Source organism: Myodes glareolus, chromosome 2, assembly GCF_982192425.1.
Source record: "Myodes glareolus chromosome 2, mMyoGla1.1, whole genome shotgun sequence".
NCBI classification, from domain to species: Eukaryota; Metazoa; Chordata; class Mammalia; order Rodentia; family Cricetidae; genus Myodes; species Myodes glareolus.
The window spans coordinates 84707345-84720666 of record NC_142027.1 but is presented as its reverse complement, the minus strand read 5'-3'; the positions used below and the strand labels follow the sequence as shown (position 1 = coordinate 84720666).

The 13322-nt window shown below is 37.4% G+C and overlaps 1 protein-coding gene across 1 annotated transcript; it reads right to left on the bottom strand.

The window, feature by feature from the left end:
- Positions 1–3822: 3822 nt before the first annotated feature.
- On the bottom strand, positions 3823–6470 carry LOC148123039 (uncharacterized). The gene is made up of 3 exons (XM_087902541.1): positions 6412–6470; positions 6164–6224; positions 3823–5023 (listed from the first exon to the last, which is right to left on the bottom strand). The coding sequence occupies exons 1-3, from the start codon at positions 6443–6445 to the stop codon at positions 3823–3825; spliced, it is 1296 nt and encodes a 431-aa protein (XP_087758667.1). The 5' UTR covers positions 6446–6470.
- Between the last annotated feature and the right edge of the window lie 6852 nt (positions 6471–13322).

The following is a 13322-nucleotide window of genomic DNA, read 5'->3' as shown; positions in this document are numbered from 1 at the left end:
TACATATACATTTATATATATATATATATGAATATATATATATTTATGAATATATACAGCTTGCTTTGAAGTTGGACAATGGCTCTGTACTTCTCTAAATCTAAGCGTGTTAGATTATTAAAAGGAACATTCATAGTTTCTGTCTTATATCAGGAGCCATCTGGTATAAGACAGAAGAAAAAAATTTTCTCCATGTCTATTTTATCTATATCTTATTCTTTATTGAATGTATGTCTCTATGAATAATGCTTAAGTTTTCCCTGATGAGCAATAGACTTTACTACAGATCCTATTCTTACAGTAAACCTTGAAGCTTCCAGGAAGAAGACTGGGCCCCACAGTAACAATTCCACCTGGTTGAGATGACATCATGATACCGATAGCACTACTCTAACTCCAGATTTGGGGTAACAGCTGCTGACAGGGTATACTCTCTCATGACATTCTGGGCAGAACTCGATAGGGAAAAACCCTATTGACTGCTTGGAAATTTTTTACATCTATGCTAGACAGTAATCTTGAAACTTACCCAAAAGTTAAGAAAGTAAATTTTGCAGGATCTCATAAAGAGAACGTCACCCCCATGTCAATGGGGAGCAATATTAGAGGATGACGCACAACCTCCCAAAGAGTTGGTCTAAAGGGCTGGGAACACTGTTTAGCGATTGCTAATGATTATTTATATTAGATAAAGGGTTGAGGTGAAAACTATGTTTCTTCAAAAAAAAAAAAGATGGGATAGTAATAATGGGTAATAGAGTGAATATTTGTGAGTTCTTCATGGATAACTTACATTGGTATAGTTTTGTATATTGATACAAGTTCAAATTATACTTGCTATTTTTGTTTACATTATTTGTACAACTAAGCAAAGTTATTCTGACAGATTGTATATATGTGGGTTCGTATCTCTGTTTAGGACATTTTGTATATTGATACATCTTTTAGGATACAGTTTCATACTGCATTATACATTACTCCTACCTCTGATCAAGATACTTATATTGTTTACACTTTGAGGTCATTGTTCTTATTTGTTGCACACTTGTTTACAGATTATTTAATATTCTGACATGAAATTTTAGTCTTTAAGTTATACAGGTAATAATGATTATATGTCAAGAGTTGTTCATGTTTGTTGTACATACAGTCAGATCAATTAGTTTCTTTAGATACACAGAGATTGTATTCTGTCCAGATAGGTAATCTTCAACCACTTCAAGGATGTGTGAAACAGAGCATTTAAATAACTTAGAATTCTCTTGACATGACACATGATTGTTCCTGACAGCACCAATCTATTCCAGAGAGAATGTTGAGCAACAAAGACACTCCACTTAGAATGTATTTTTTTTTTTGGCAAAACTAGCCTTTGGGCAAGGAATTGCCCATACCTCAATCACTGACAAAGTACATGGTATCTGGAATGAATAGGCAGGACACAAGAAAAAAGACTTCCAAATCTTGCCAAGATAGGGTAAGACAGTTTTATTTTTTTCTTTTTTTAAAAAATTTACTTATTTATTTATTTGTAAAAATTTCCACTTCCTCCCCTCCTCCCCATACCCTCCCATTCCCCCCACTCCCTCTCCTCCTCCCTCTCCAGTCCTAAGAGCAGTCAGTGTTTCCTGCCCTGAGGAAAGTTCAGGTTCCTCCCCTCTCCCTCCAGGTCTAGGAAGGTGAGCATCCAAACAGACTAGGATCCCAAAAAGCCAGTACATGCAGACCAAACAAGACCCAGTGCCATTGTCAATGGATTCTCAGTCAGCCCCCATGTCAGCCACATTCAGAGAATCCGGTTTGATCACATGCTCGTTCAGTCCCAGTCCAGCGGGCCTTGGTGAGCTCTCAATAGATCAGTCCCCTTGTATCAGTGGGTGAACACACCCTTCACGGTCCTGACTTCCTTTTTCATATTCTCCCTCCTTCTGCTCCTCATTTGGACCTTGGGGGCTCAGTCCAGTGCTCCAATGTGGGTCTCCATCTCTATCTCCATCCATCGTCGGATGAGGGTTCCCTCTGGTCCTGCCTTCCTTGCTCACATTCTCCCTCCTTCTGCTTCTCATTTGGACCTAAGGAGTTAAGTCCAGTGTTCCAATATGTGTCTCTATCTCTATCTCCATCCATCGCCAGATGAAGGTTCGATTGTGATATTCAAAATATTCATCAGGATGGTTATGGGCCAAGGCCAGTTAAGGCACCCTCTCCTCTGCTGCCCAGGGAACAATCTGGGGACCTATCGTTGGGCCTGGGAACTCCTCCAGAATCAAGTCTCTTGCAAACCCTAAAATGGCTCCCTTAGTTGAGATATATACCTCCCTGCTCCCATAACCATCCTTCCTCCCTCCCCTCATCCCATTTCCCCAAGTCATCCCCACTCCTCCCCCTCTCCCTTCTCTCTAACCATCTCCCCTTACTTCCACCCCCCACCCCCTGTGCACCCAAATTTGCCTGGCAATCTTGTCTACTTCCAATATCCAGGAGGATAACTATATGATTTTCTTCAGGTTAAGACAGTTTTTAAATAAATTTCTTGCCTCTGAAAATGGTCTGTCAGCTATGTTAGGACTTAGCGAAAGTTGGTTGCTTCAGCATTACAAATGAGACTTTGGATGATTGCCCAGAAAGTCAATTGTCTCCATCATATATTGCTTGCTTTGGAAGCTGCTTGATTGAACTTCTTACCTGCTCAAGTAACATTATTACCTTCTTAGGCCTTCAAAGCGGCTGAAGAATAGATAGCCATAGTTACCTTCCTCAAGAATTAGCCAAACTTATTTCAGATGCAAGATTTAGACCCCTTGAGATAGAATGTTTGTTAAAATCTTTGTCATGAGTTCCTTGCTTAAAATTGCTTATGTTGTTTGTAATTTTATACTTGGTATCTGTTCCTCTTGTATACAGTTGTATTGGGTTTGGATCAATCTGGTTTAGACAAAATAGTGAGGTGATGGGGTAAGCTTTGTTAACCAATCATCTTTAAAAAGTGAAACTGAGTTAAACCATGGCGTCCTGGAGCCGAGGAGAAAAACTGGGATGGACCAGGTGCTTGCTCTATGAGGGATTCCCGTGGGACACAGAGGAACTTGAAATTTACATTTTGTTGCATGTAACATGAGGTTCCCCTTATGATTAGTAAAAATATAATTGTTTATTTTAAGCTAGCCTGGTTATTTTCCAAAACGAAGTATTTCTACAGATAAGTGTATTTATATAATTGAAGAAAAGTGCAAAATCAAAAAGAATTACCTTATCATTGAATTCACAGGACTTCTGTCCATATAATTTTGCAGGTGCAAACAAAATAGAGACTTCATAATGCTTGAATAGATTTGACACTTGTAGACTTGTTTTCTGCCCAGTCATATGTAAGTAAATATGTGTTGTCTGAAGATATTTTCAAAACATTTATAGTCACACTACTTTCAGTATGAATATTCTCAGGTCCTCAGATTACTGTGATATGCAAAGGCCTTAATAGACTCTTATTCATTAAAAGTTTACTCTTGTATAAAGACTACCAAGAAGTGGAAAACTTTACCACACTGACTGCACCTAAAGGGTTTGACAGGCTGTAATGTGGTGGCACACCCCTTTAGTCCAGCACTTGGGAGACAGAGACAGACAAATCTCTGTGAGTTAAAGGCCAGCCTGGACTATGAGTGAGTTCCAGGACAGACTCCAATGCTACAGAGAAACGTTGTCTAGAAAAAACAAAAAAGAAAAAAAAAGAGTTTCTTTGCAGTATGATTTTTTCTCAAGATTTTAAAGCCTGATGACTCATACAAAGGCTCTGCCACATTGGCTAAAACTGTAGGGTTTCTATTCAGCATATGTTCTTTGGTGGATGTGTACACTTCTACGACATGCAAAGGCTTTACTACATTGATTACATTCATAAGGTTTCTCTCCAGTATGTGTTCTTTTATGTGTTTTTAGACTACTAATTTGTGAAAAGGCTTTACCACATTCATTACATTCATAGGGTTTCTCTCCAGTATGTGTTCTTTCATGCATTCGGAGATGATATCGACATGCAAAGACCTTACCACATTGATTACATTCATAGGGTTTCTCTCCTGTATGGATTCTTTTATGTGATTTTAGACTACTGAGTCGTGCAAAGGCTTTATCACACTGATTACATGCATATGGCTTCTCTCCAGTATGTGTTCTTTTGTGAAGTTGGAGACTACTGACATATGAAAAGGCTTTACCACATTGATTACATTCATAGGGTTTCTCTCCAGTGTGTGTTCTTTTGTGTATTTGAAGTTTAGAAAGCTCTGAGAAAGCTTTATCACATTGATTACATTCAAAGGGCTTCTCTCCTGTATATCTTCTTTTATGTCTTTGAAGGTCACCACGACTCACAAAAGCTTTATCACATTGATGACATGGATAAGGTTTCTCTCTAGTATGTGTCCTTTGATGTTCTCGAAGACTACTGATTCGTAAATAGCCTTTACCACATTGATTACACATATAGGGTTTCTCTCCAGTATGTGTCCATTGATGTACTCGAAGACTACTGAAATGTACATAGCTTTTACCACATTGATTACACGTGTAGGGTTTCTCTCCAGTATGTGTTCTTTTATGGATTTTGAGACTACATTGACGTGCAAAGACTTTGCCACATTCATTACATCCATAGGGTTTCTCTCCAGTATGTGTTCTTTCATGTCTTCGGAGATGAGATCGATTGGCAAAGACTTTACCACATTCGTTACATTCATAGGGTTTCTCTTTAGTATGTGTTCTTTCATGTATTTGGAGTTTAGAGTATTTTGAAAAAGCTTTATCACATTGATTACATTCATAGGTTTTCTCTCCAGTATGTGTTCTTCTAAGTATTTGGAGACAGCTGGTACCTGCAAAGGCTTTATCATATTGAATACCATCATATGGCTTCTCTGCAGAATGAATTTTTTCATGCCATTGAAGATGACTATAACATGCAAAGGCTTTATCACATTGAGTATATTCAGAGGGTTTCTCTCCATTATGGTTTTTTTCATACCTGCAAAGAAAATTGGCACATGTAAAACTTTTGCCACATACATTACACTGAGTCTTAATATCTGTATGAATTAATTTTATAATTTCATTTAATTGTAAAGGGGAATCAGATTTTAAGATTTATATTCATGGTGCTGTTTTTCAGTATGGGATGTTTTGTGTCTTTGAAGAACCTTTGATGATAAAGGTCTTTTAATAAAAGACCCACATTTATAGAATCATTTTCTATGAGGTTGGTTTTTTTTACATATTTGAAAGGAACTACACTAACTCAGTTTGAAATAACCTTACATTCCTTTTGCATTCTTGTGTTTTCCTGTAGTGCAATACCTACAACAAGAAAGTGTACTAGGAAAAAATAAAAGTAAGTACACAGTCCAACACTCATAGGGCTTATCTTCAGTGTGAGTTTGCTGGTGTCTTCACAAGGAAGTTTGAAAACCAATTAAATATAATCTTATAACACGTTTAACAAGTCTATCCAGTGTTGAAATACTAAATATCTTTCATATCCTCTCATTATTCTGAAAGATATACAGGACCTCTACCCATTTTGGTAAGGTGACTTGTGACATATGACATTCTGATTATAGGAAGAAGAAATAAATGGTTGTTCATTGAATTCACACAGTTTGACTTTCTGTTCCTCACAGACATGTGGTATAGGAATTAAGATTTCTCCACAAGAGCCTGCTTTACTCTCATGAACCAACTCTTTCAATAAGTTTGACAAAGTCATAGGTACATGAGTAACACTGGCTTTACTACACACTATTTATTTTTTGACAGTTTTAAACATATACTTATTATCTATTCAATGTGTGTATTGTGTTCCTTGTGCAATATCTGAGTGGTATGAAACTAAATGGATTGGCAGCTCTACAGCATAGTTCTCATGGGGCTATGATTGAAATGGTGGTATCAGTAAAGGAATCATTTCCTTCTCTTCTGCTTTTAGAGGAATACTTTGGAAACACAGACCAGTTATCTCATATTGAGACATATCATTTTATGAGTAATTAATGACCATCAATATACTTTAAGATGTGCATATTTATACTATTGTTTTTCTTTAAATCTTCCAGGACAAATTAAAATTTCACCAGAGACAAATATATACCAAATTGCAAATAAAAATTACCTTCCATGTTTTCTAGCACTTTGACAATGCTCCTCAAAATTATGGTGTTCCCAACTATAGCCTAAAATACAGTAACAGAAAGTAGATAATATATTAATGAATATTGTACACAGTTGAATATCTTAAGTGAACTATGCCTTAGTTATTTGGCTCATTCTTACTCTTTCTCACAAATATACAAAAGTATCAATAAATAATACACAGTTGTCTCCTTATTTAAAAATGAGAAGGAAAGTTCACAGTCATACCAATAGCAGTGAGGTTCCTGTATGTCTCCAGCATCACATCTTTGTAGAGATTCTTCTGGGAAGGATTCAGCAAAACCCACTCATCCTGAGTGAAGTCAATGTGCACATCCTCATAGGTCACTGAATTCTACAATAATCCAAACAACAGTAAAACAAAGTTTGATCCTGACATTGGATATTTCTTTTAAAATGATATATTTTTTGTAATGCTTCTGCTTCCCCACTTCTTGCATGACATAGGCATTATAATGTAATCACCAATCACCTTAGAAGGGAACTGAAGAGGAGGTTTATATGTGCCATTCCTTGGCCCTTTAAATAGGATACAGCCTTGACAAAAAAATGCCAATGAAGAGACATACAGAGACAGACAAGCAAGTAGATCAACACTACATAGAAAACATAACAGAAATAGGAAGAACACTGATTACCTAGAAAACAGATGTGAAAATTAAGTATATTGACTCTTACCATTAACCCAGCAATCAATGTAAAAGCAGATGAATTAAATTGAACTGGATGTCAGTCAAAGCCTATGCAAAGAGTTAGGTAAGCCACAGTTACAAATTAATGAAACCCAGTATCCATCCAAAAATCATTCAAGTAAAAAACGTGAAAAAAAATCAGAGGTTTTACTGAAGTTCTGACAAAAAGTTTTGTATTCACTTTAGATCAACATTCATCTTACAGACCCTGCATTGGCCCAGTTTAAACTGTTTCATAATAAGATCTTAATTAAAGGGAGTGCATGTTTAACAAATGGACCAAAGAAAACATCAGCCCTGCAAATGATGATCAAATATAACATAGAGTAAGGGAGCTGGGTCAGCAATTAAGTGGTCTTGCTGTCCTTGCAGATAAGTGGGCACAATTGCCAGGACTAACAGGGGGCTTGTAATTAACCATTACTTCAACTTCATAGGTTCTGAGGCCTCTTATGCCCACCATGAGGAACAGGCATGCATGTGGTACGGACCCCTGTATATAGATACAACCTCATATTCATAGAAAGCATTCAAATAAAAAATTAGATGTAGGTAGAAAATCACACACCTGCAGTGCAATGATTCAGAAGGAAGAGGTATTAATGTCATGGATACTACTCTCCTCAGAAAGAGAATGATACCCTCCACCAAACTTCAAATTTCAAGATGTAGGTAAAGTTCGGCATAGAAACTTGCCATTGAAATGTACGAAAACCTACATTACAGGCTCATCAAACAATGAAACAATACACACACACACACACACACACACACACAAACAAACACAAAATGTATGTTGCTTCACCATTAATCCCTCTGTGCAGAAACAAGGACCATTTGTATTTCTGAGTTGAGGACAGCATGGTGTAAGGAGCTACATTCATGACCCAGAGCTACACAGAAAAGCAGTGTCTTTCAAAAACAAAAGTAAAAGCAAAAAGTTAAAATAGAAATCAGGATAGCAAAAGGCTTAAGAGTGAAGAGAAATTGCTTCAATTGCACCTGTTGTCATTTAGTGATGCCACGTATAATGGTGGTGACATAATAGCAGGACCCACATAACCAGAAATGGGTTCAGGCTATAAACATGTAAATCCAATCCCTAATACAGAAATTTCATCCAAAAGATTTCGCCTACTAAATGTTCCACAAATAAAACAAAAAAGAGCACCCTGGAGAGACAAGTGTTCAACCACTTCTTCCAATCTTGGGCCTTTTCCTTCGATCAACTACATTCTGACCCTGATCCATAAATATTCATAGTCATCTACGTGATAAAAAAGTATATAGTCTAACGTCAATGATTGTCATAGGCTGGAACAATTCCTGAAGTGTTTCAATGTGAATCTCTTATCACAATCATGATATTGAATGATTATATAAAACTCTGAGTGATTTATCTGAGTTTTAAGGTAGATAGATTCCAAATTATCTGAGGAAATGCCATAGTGGCTATACAGGTTTGTATTCCCAGCAGCAATGGAGAATGTTCCCCTTACTCAGCATCCTTGCCAGCATGAGTTGTTTCTTGTGTTATTGAATCTAGCTATTCTGATAACTATAAGGTGAATTCTAACAAGCTTATTTAATTAATTTTTTCTTGATGTGTTGCTTCTTGAGTTCTTTGCCTCTGAGCAAGTAAACCCAATCTACATAGTCAAACATGATGTTTACTCATTGTAAGTGGATATTAGCTGTTGAGTAAAGACTAATCACAGTACAATCCACAGACCCAGATAGGGTAAGTGACAACGATGGCTGTAGCAAGGGGTGCATGGATCCCAAACAGGAAGATTAAATTGACTAGATTTTGTGGGTGTACTCACAGCAAGAACAGGAAGGATCATGGGAGTCAATGGAGGTATGGAGGGGAAAACACTGCAAGAAATTACTAGAATAGGAAAACTTTCAAGGCTTGATGTTGAAACAGTGCAGTAACAATGTTCTGCAATCTTTGAGGGTGATTATAGTGAGAACTCCCTATAACTCAGAAACATGGAGCCTGTACTGGTCAACTTCTGGAATCATATATGGCTCTCAGTGGTGAGCCTAGGAAACTAAGCCATTCACAAAATATTTGACACACACTTGTGTTTGAATGATATATCAGGAAAATGGTGGCTCAAGATTTGTGTAGTGGTTAACCAATGACTGGCCCAATTAGGAAGAGCACCTAGATGGGCAGGATCCGGAAGTTGGATGGCTCAGAGAACTAGGGTAGAACCAAATACAAGTAATAATAAAGAAAAACTGCCAATGTAATGATACCTAATTCCATGACCAAGAGCTCTTAGGTCTCCAATCCTGTTAAGCTTTGTTGAGAGCAGCATATTTCTTTTTCTTGGGCTGCTTCCATTTCCCATTAGTTGCTCTCCTTGGCAGATAACCTATGACCCTGGGATCTGTAACATCTTGGGTAATTAAAGAATTGCAAACTTCCAATATTAAAATCCACTCAAGATCTTCTGTAGTTTTCCATTGGTTTGGGATCAATACACTGACTCTGCCCTCTGCAGTACACACACCTGGTCTTCTAGACTCTGGCTGGCTCAGTTCCACTGTCACTGCTGTTTTGGTGGTCATCTCACAGGGCTGGCCTCTCCAAAACTCTGGGGTCTTCTATTGCAACTGGGTTTCACTTTCACCAGTAGTTTCTCATAGGATCACCTCAAGGAGTCGCACCTATTGGCATGACCCTTATAGTCCTGGTTATTCAACCGCCAATGAGACTAAACCTTCAGTGATGTCCTCTCCTGGCCTCACAGTGCCAAGCCTTACATCCATCAATACCTTCAAAAGCAATACCACCTGAGTAAGACACATTACAAACTCCATCTACCAGCATGAGGTTCAAACGTGGCTGACTCTGGAAGACAGCTTCTGTGTGCTCTTATAAAACACTTCCCAGACATTTTCACATCAGTGATGAGGGTCCCTTAATTATCACTGATTTCTTAGTTCAAGCCAACCAGAATTAAGTACCCAGCAAAGCAAAATTTCACTTGAATACTTCTGAGAACTTTCTCATCACAGCTGATACTCCAGCCCCAGCTACCAAGATCCAAAGGATCTAAACATATTTCTCCTTTCCTTAAGACTTAAGTCAGTCTGCTTCTTTTTTCCCAGAGCTTTCAGGTGTGCTGTTAAGGCTTCAATGTATGCTTTCTCCGTTTTCTTTAATTGGGCACTTAGTGCTATGAACTTTCTTCTTAGCACTGCTTTCATTGTGTCCCATAGGTTTGAGTATGTTGTGTTTTTATTTTCGTTAAATTCAAGGAAGACTTCAATTTCTTTCTTTATTTCTTCCTTGACCCAGGGATGATTCAGTAGCTGACTGTTAAACTTCCACGCGTTTGTAGGCTTTCTAGTGTTCAAATTGTTACTGAATTCTCACTTTATTCCATGGTGATCCGACAAGACACAGGTGGTTACTAATATTTTTTTTGTATTTGTAGAAGTTTGCTTTGTTACCAAGTATGTGGTCAATTTTCGAGAAGGTTCCATGAGCTGCAGAGAAGAAAGTATATTCTTTCTTTTTTGGGTGGAATGTTATATAGATATCTGTTAAGTCCATTTGATTCATTACCTCTAGTAATTCTCTTATTTCTCTGTTAGGTTTCTGTCTGATTTACCTGTACATTGGTGAGAGAGGTGTGTTGAAGTCTCCTATTATTAGTATGTGTGGTTTGATGACTGCCTTGAGTTCTAAAAGTTATTCTTTTACATAAGTGGGTGCTTTTATATTAGGGGCATAGATATTCAGGATTGAGACTTCCTCCTGATGAATTGTTCCTGTTATTAGTATGAAATGTCCATCTCCATCTCTTCTGATTGATTTTAGTTTGAAGTCAATTTTGTTAGATATTAGAATGGCCACACCCGCTTGTTTCTTAGGTCCGTTTGCTTTGAAAACCTTTTCCCAACCCTTTATTCTGAGTAGATGTCTATGTTTATGGTTGAGGTGTGTTTCTTGTAAACAGTAGAATGATGGATCCTGTTTTCATATCCAATCTCTTAGTCTGTGCCTTTTTATAGGTGAGTTGAGTCCATTAATATTAAGTGACATTAATGACCAGTGGTTGTTGGATACGGTTATTATTTTTGTGTGTGTGTGTGTAGTAGAGTTTGTGTGTTTCTCTTCTTTGAGTTGTGGTTGTGAATGGTCACTAGATGTCTGGGTTATTGTAGGCAGTGTTGGCACTGTTAGATTCCTTGGGTTGCGATTTTCCTTCTATTACTTTCTGTAAAGCTGGATTTGTGGCTACGTATTGTTTAAATTTGTTTTTATCCTGGAATATTTTGTTTTCTCCATTGATAGTGAACACAGACTCACCCAGGATGAGTAGAAGACTGGAAATAATCAAACTGAGGGCTGAAATCAACAAAATAGGAACACAGAAAACAATCCAAAGAAACAAAAAGTTGGTTCTTGGAGAAAATCAACAAGATTGACAAACCCCTAGCCAAACCAAACTAATCAAACAGCAGAGAGAGAACACTCAAATTAATAAGATCAGAAATGAAAAGGTGGACATAACAACAGACACAGAAGAAATTCAGAGAATCATTATCTTACTACGAAAGTTTATATGCCATAAAGTTGGAAAATGTACAAGAAATGGATTGGTTTTTAGATAAATACCATTTACCAAAGTGAAATCAAGACCAGGTGAACAATCTAAATAGACCTGTTAGGCGTGAAGAATTAGAAGCTGTTATCAAAAACCTCCCGACCAAAAAAATCCCAGGGCCAGACGGTTTCAACGCAGAATTCTATCAGAACTTCCAAGAAGAGCTGATACCTATAATCCTTAAGGTATTTCACAATATAGAAACAGAAGAGTCATTGCCAAATTCTTTTTATGAAGCTACGTTACCCTGATACCAAAACCACATAAAGACACAACCAAGAACGAGAATTACAGGCTAATCTCACTCATGAACATCGACGCAAAAATTCTCAACAAAATCCTGGCAAACCGAATCCAAGAACACATTAGAAAAATTATCCATTATGATCAAGTAGGCTTCATCCCAGAGATGCAGGGATGGTTCAACATACGCAAATCTATCAATGTAATCCATCATATAAATAAACTGAAAGAAAAAAAACATTTGATCATTTCATTAGATGCTGAAAAAGCATTTGACAAAATTCAACATCCCTTTATGATAAAGGTGTTGAAGAGATTGGGGATACAAGGATCATACCTAAATATAATAAAAGCTATTTACAGCAAGCCGACAGCTAACATCAAACTGAATGGAGAGAAACTCAAAGCCATTCCACTAAAATCAGGAACACGACAAGGCTGTCCACTCTCCCCATACCTCTTCAATATAGTGCTTGAAGTTGTAGCAACAGCAATAAGACAACATAAGAGGATCAAGGGGTTTCGAAATGGAAAAGAAGTTAAACTCTCGTCATTTGCAGACAATATGATAGTATACATGAGCGACCCCAAAAACTCTACCACAGAACTCCTACAGCTGATAAACACCTTTAGTAACGTGGCAGGATACAAGATCAACTCCAAAAAATCAGTTGCCCTCCTATACACAAAGGATAAAAAAGCAGGGAGGGAAATCAGAGAAACATCACCTTTAACGATAGCCACAAATAGCATAAAATATCTTGGGGTTACTCTAACCAAGGAAGTGAAAGACCTATTTGACAAAAACTTTAAGTCTTTGAAGAAAGCAATTGAGGAGGATACCAGAAAATGGAAAGATCTCCCCTGCTCTTGGATTGGGAGGATCAACATAGTAAAAATGGCAATTCTACCAAAAGCAATCTATAGATTCAATGCAATCCCCATCAAAATCCCATCAAACTTCTTCACAGACCTTGAGAGATAATAATAAATTTTATATGGAAAAACAAAAAACCCAGGATAGCCAAAACAATCTTATATAATAAAAGAACTTCTGGAGGTATAACTATCCTGACTTCAAACACTATTACACAGCTACAGTATTGAAAACATCTTGGTACTGGCATAAGAACAGAGAAGTTGATCTATGGAATCAAATAGAAGACCCAGATATTAACCCACAAACCTATGAACACTTGATTTTCAACAAGGGAGCTAAAGGTGTGCAATGGAAGAAGGAAAGCATCTTTAACAAATGGTGCTGGCATAACTGGATGTAAACCTGTAGAAGAATGAAAGTAGATCCATATCTTTCACCATGCACAAAAATCAAGTCCAAATGGATTAAAGACCTCAACATTAATCCATCCACTTTGAACCAGATAGAAGAGAAAGTGGGAAGTAGTCTACAAGACATAGGCACAGGAGACCACTTCCTAGGTAGAACCCCAGTAGCACAGACAATGAATAAATGGGACCTCCTGAAACTGAGAAGCTTCAGTAAAGCAAAGGACACCATCAGTAAGACAAAAGAGCTACCTTCAGACTAGGA

Coding starts and splice junctions, on each gene's coding strand:
- LOC148123039 (XM_087902541.1), bottom strand. CDS start 6,445: ATGCTGGAGACATACAGGAACCTCACTGCTATTG. Junction 6,225..6,411: donor CAGGAACCTCACTGCTATTG/GTATGACTGTGA, acceptor ACTGTATTTTAG/GCTATAGTTGGGAACACCAT. Junction 5,024..6,163: donor AGTGCTAGAAAACATGGAAG/GTAATTTTTATT, acceptor TTTTCTTTGCAG/GTATGAAAAAAACCATAATG.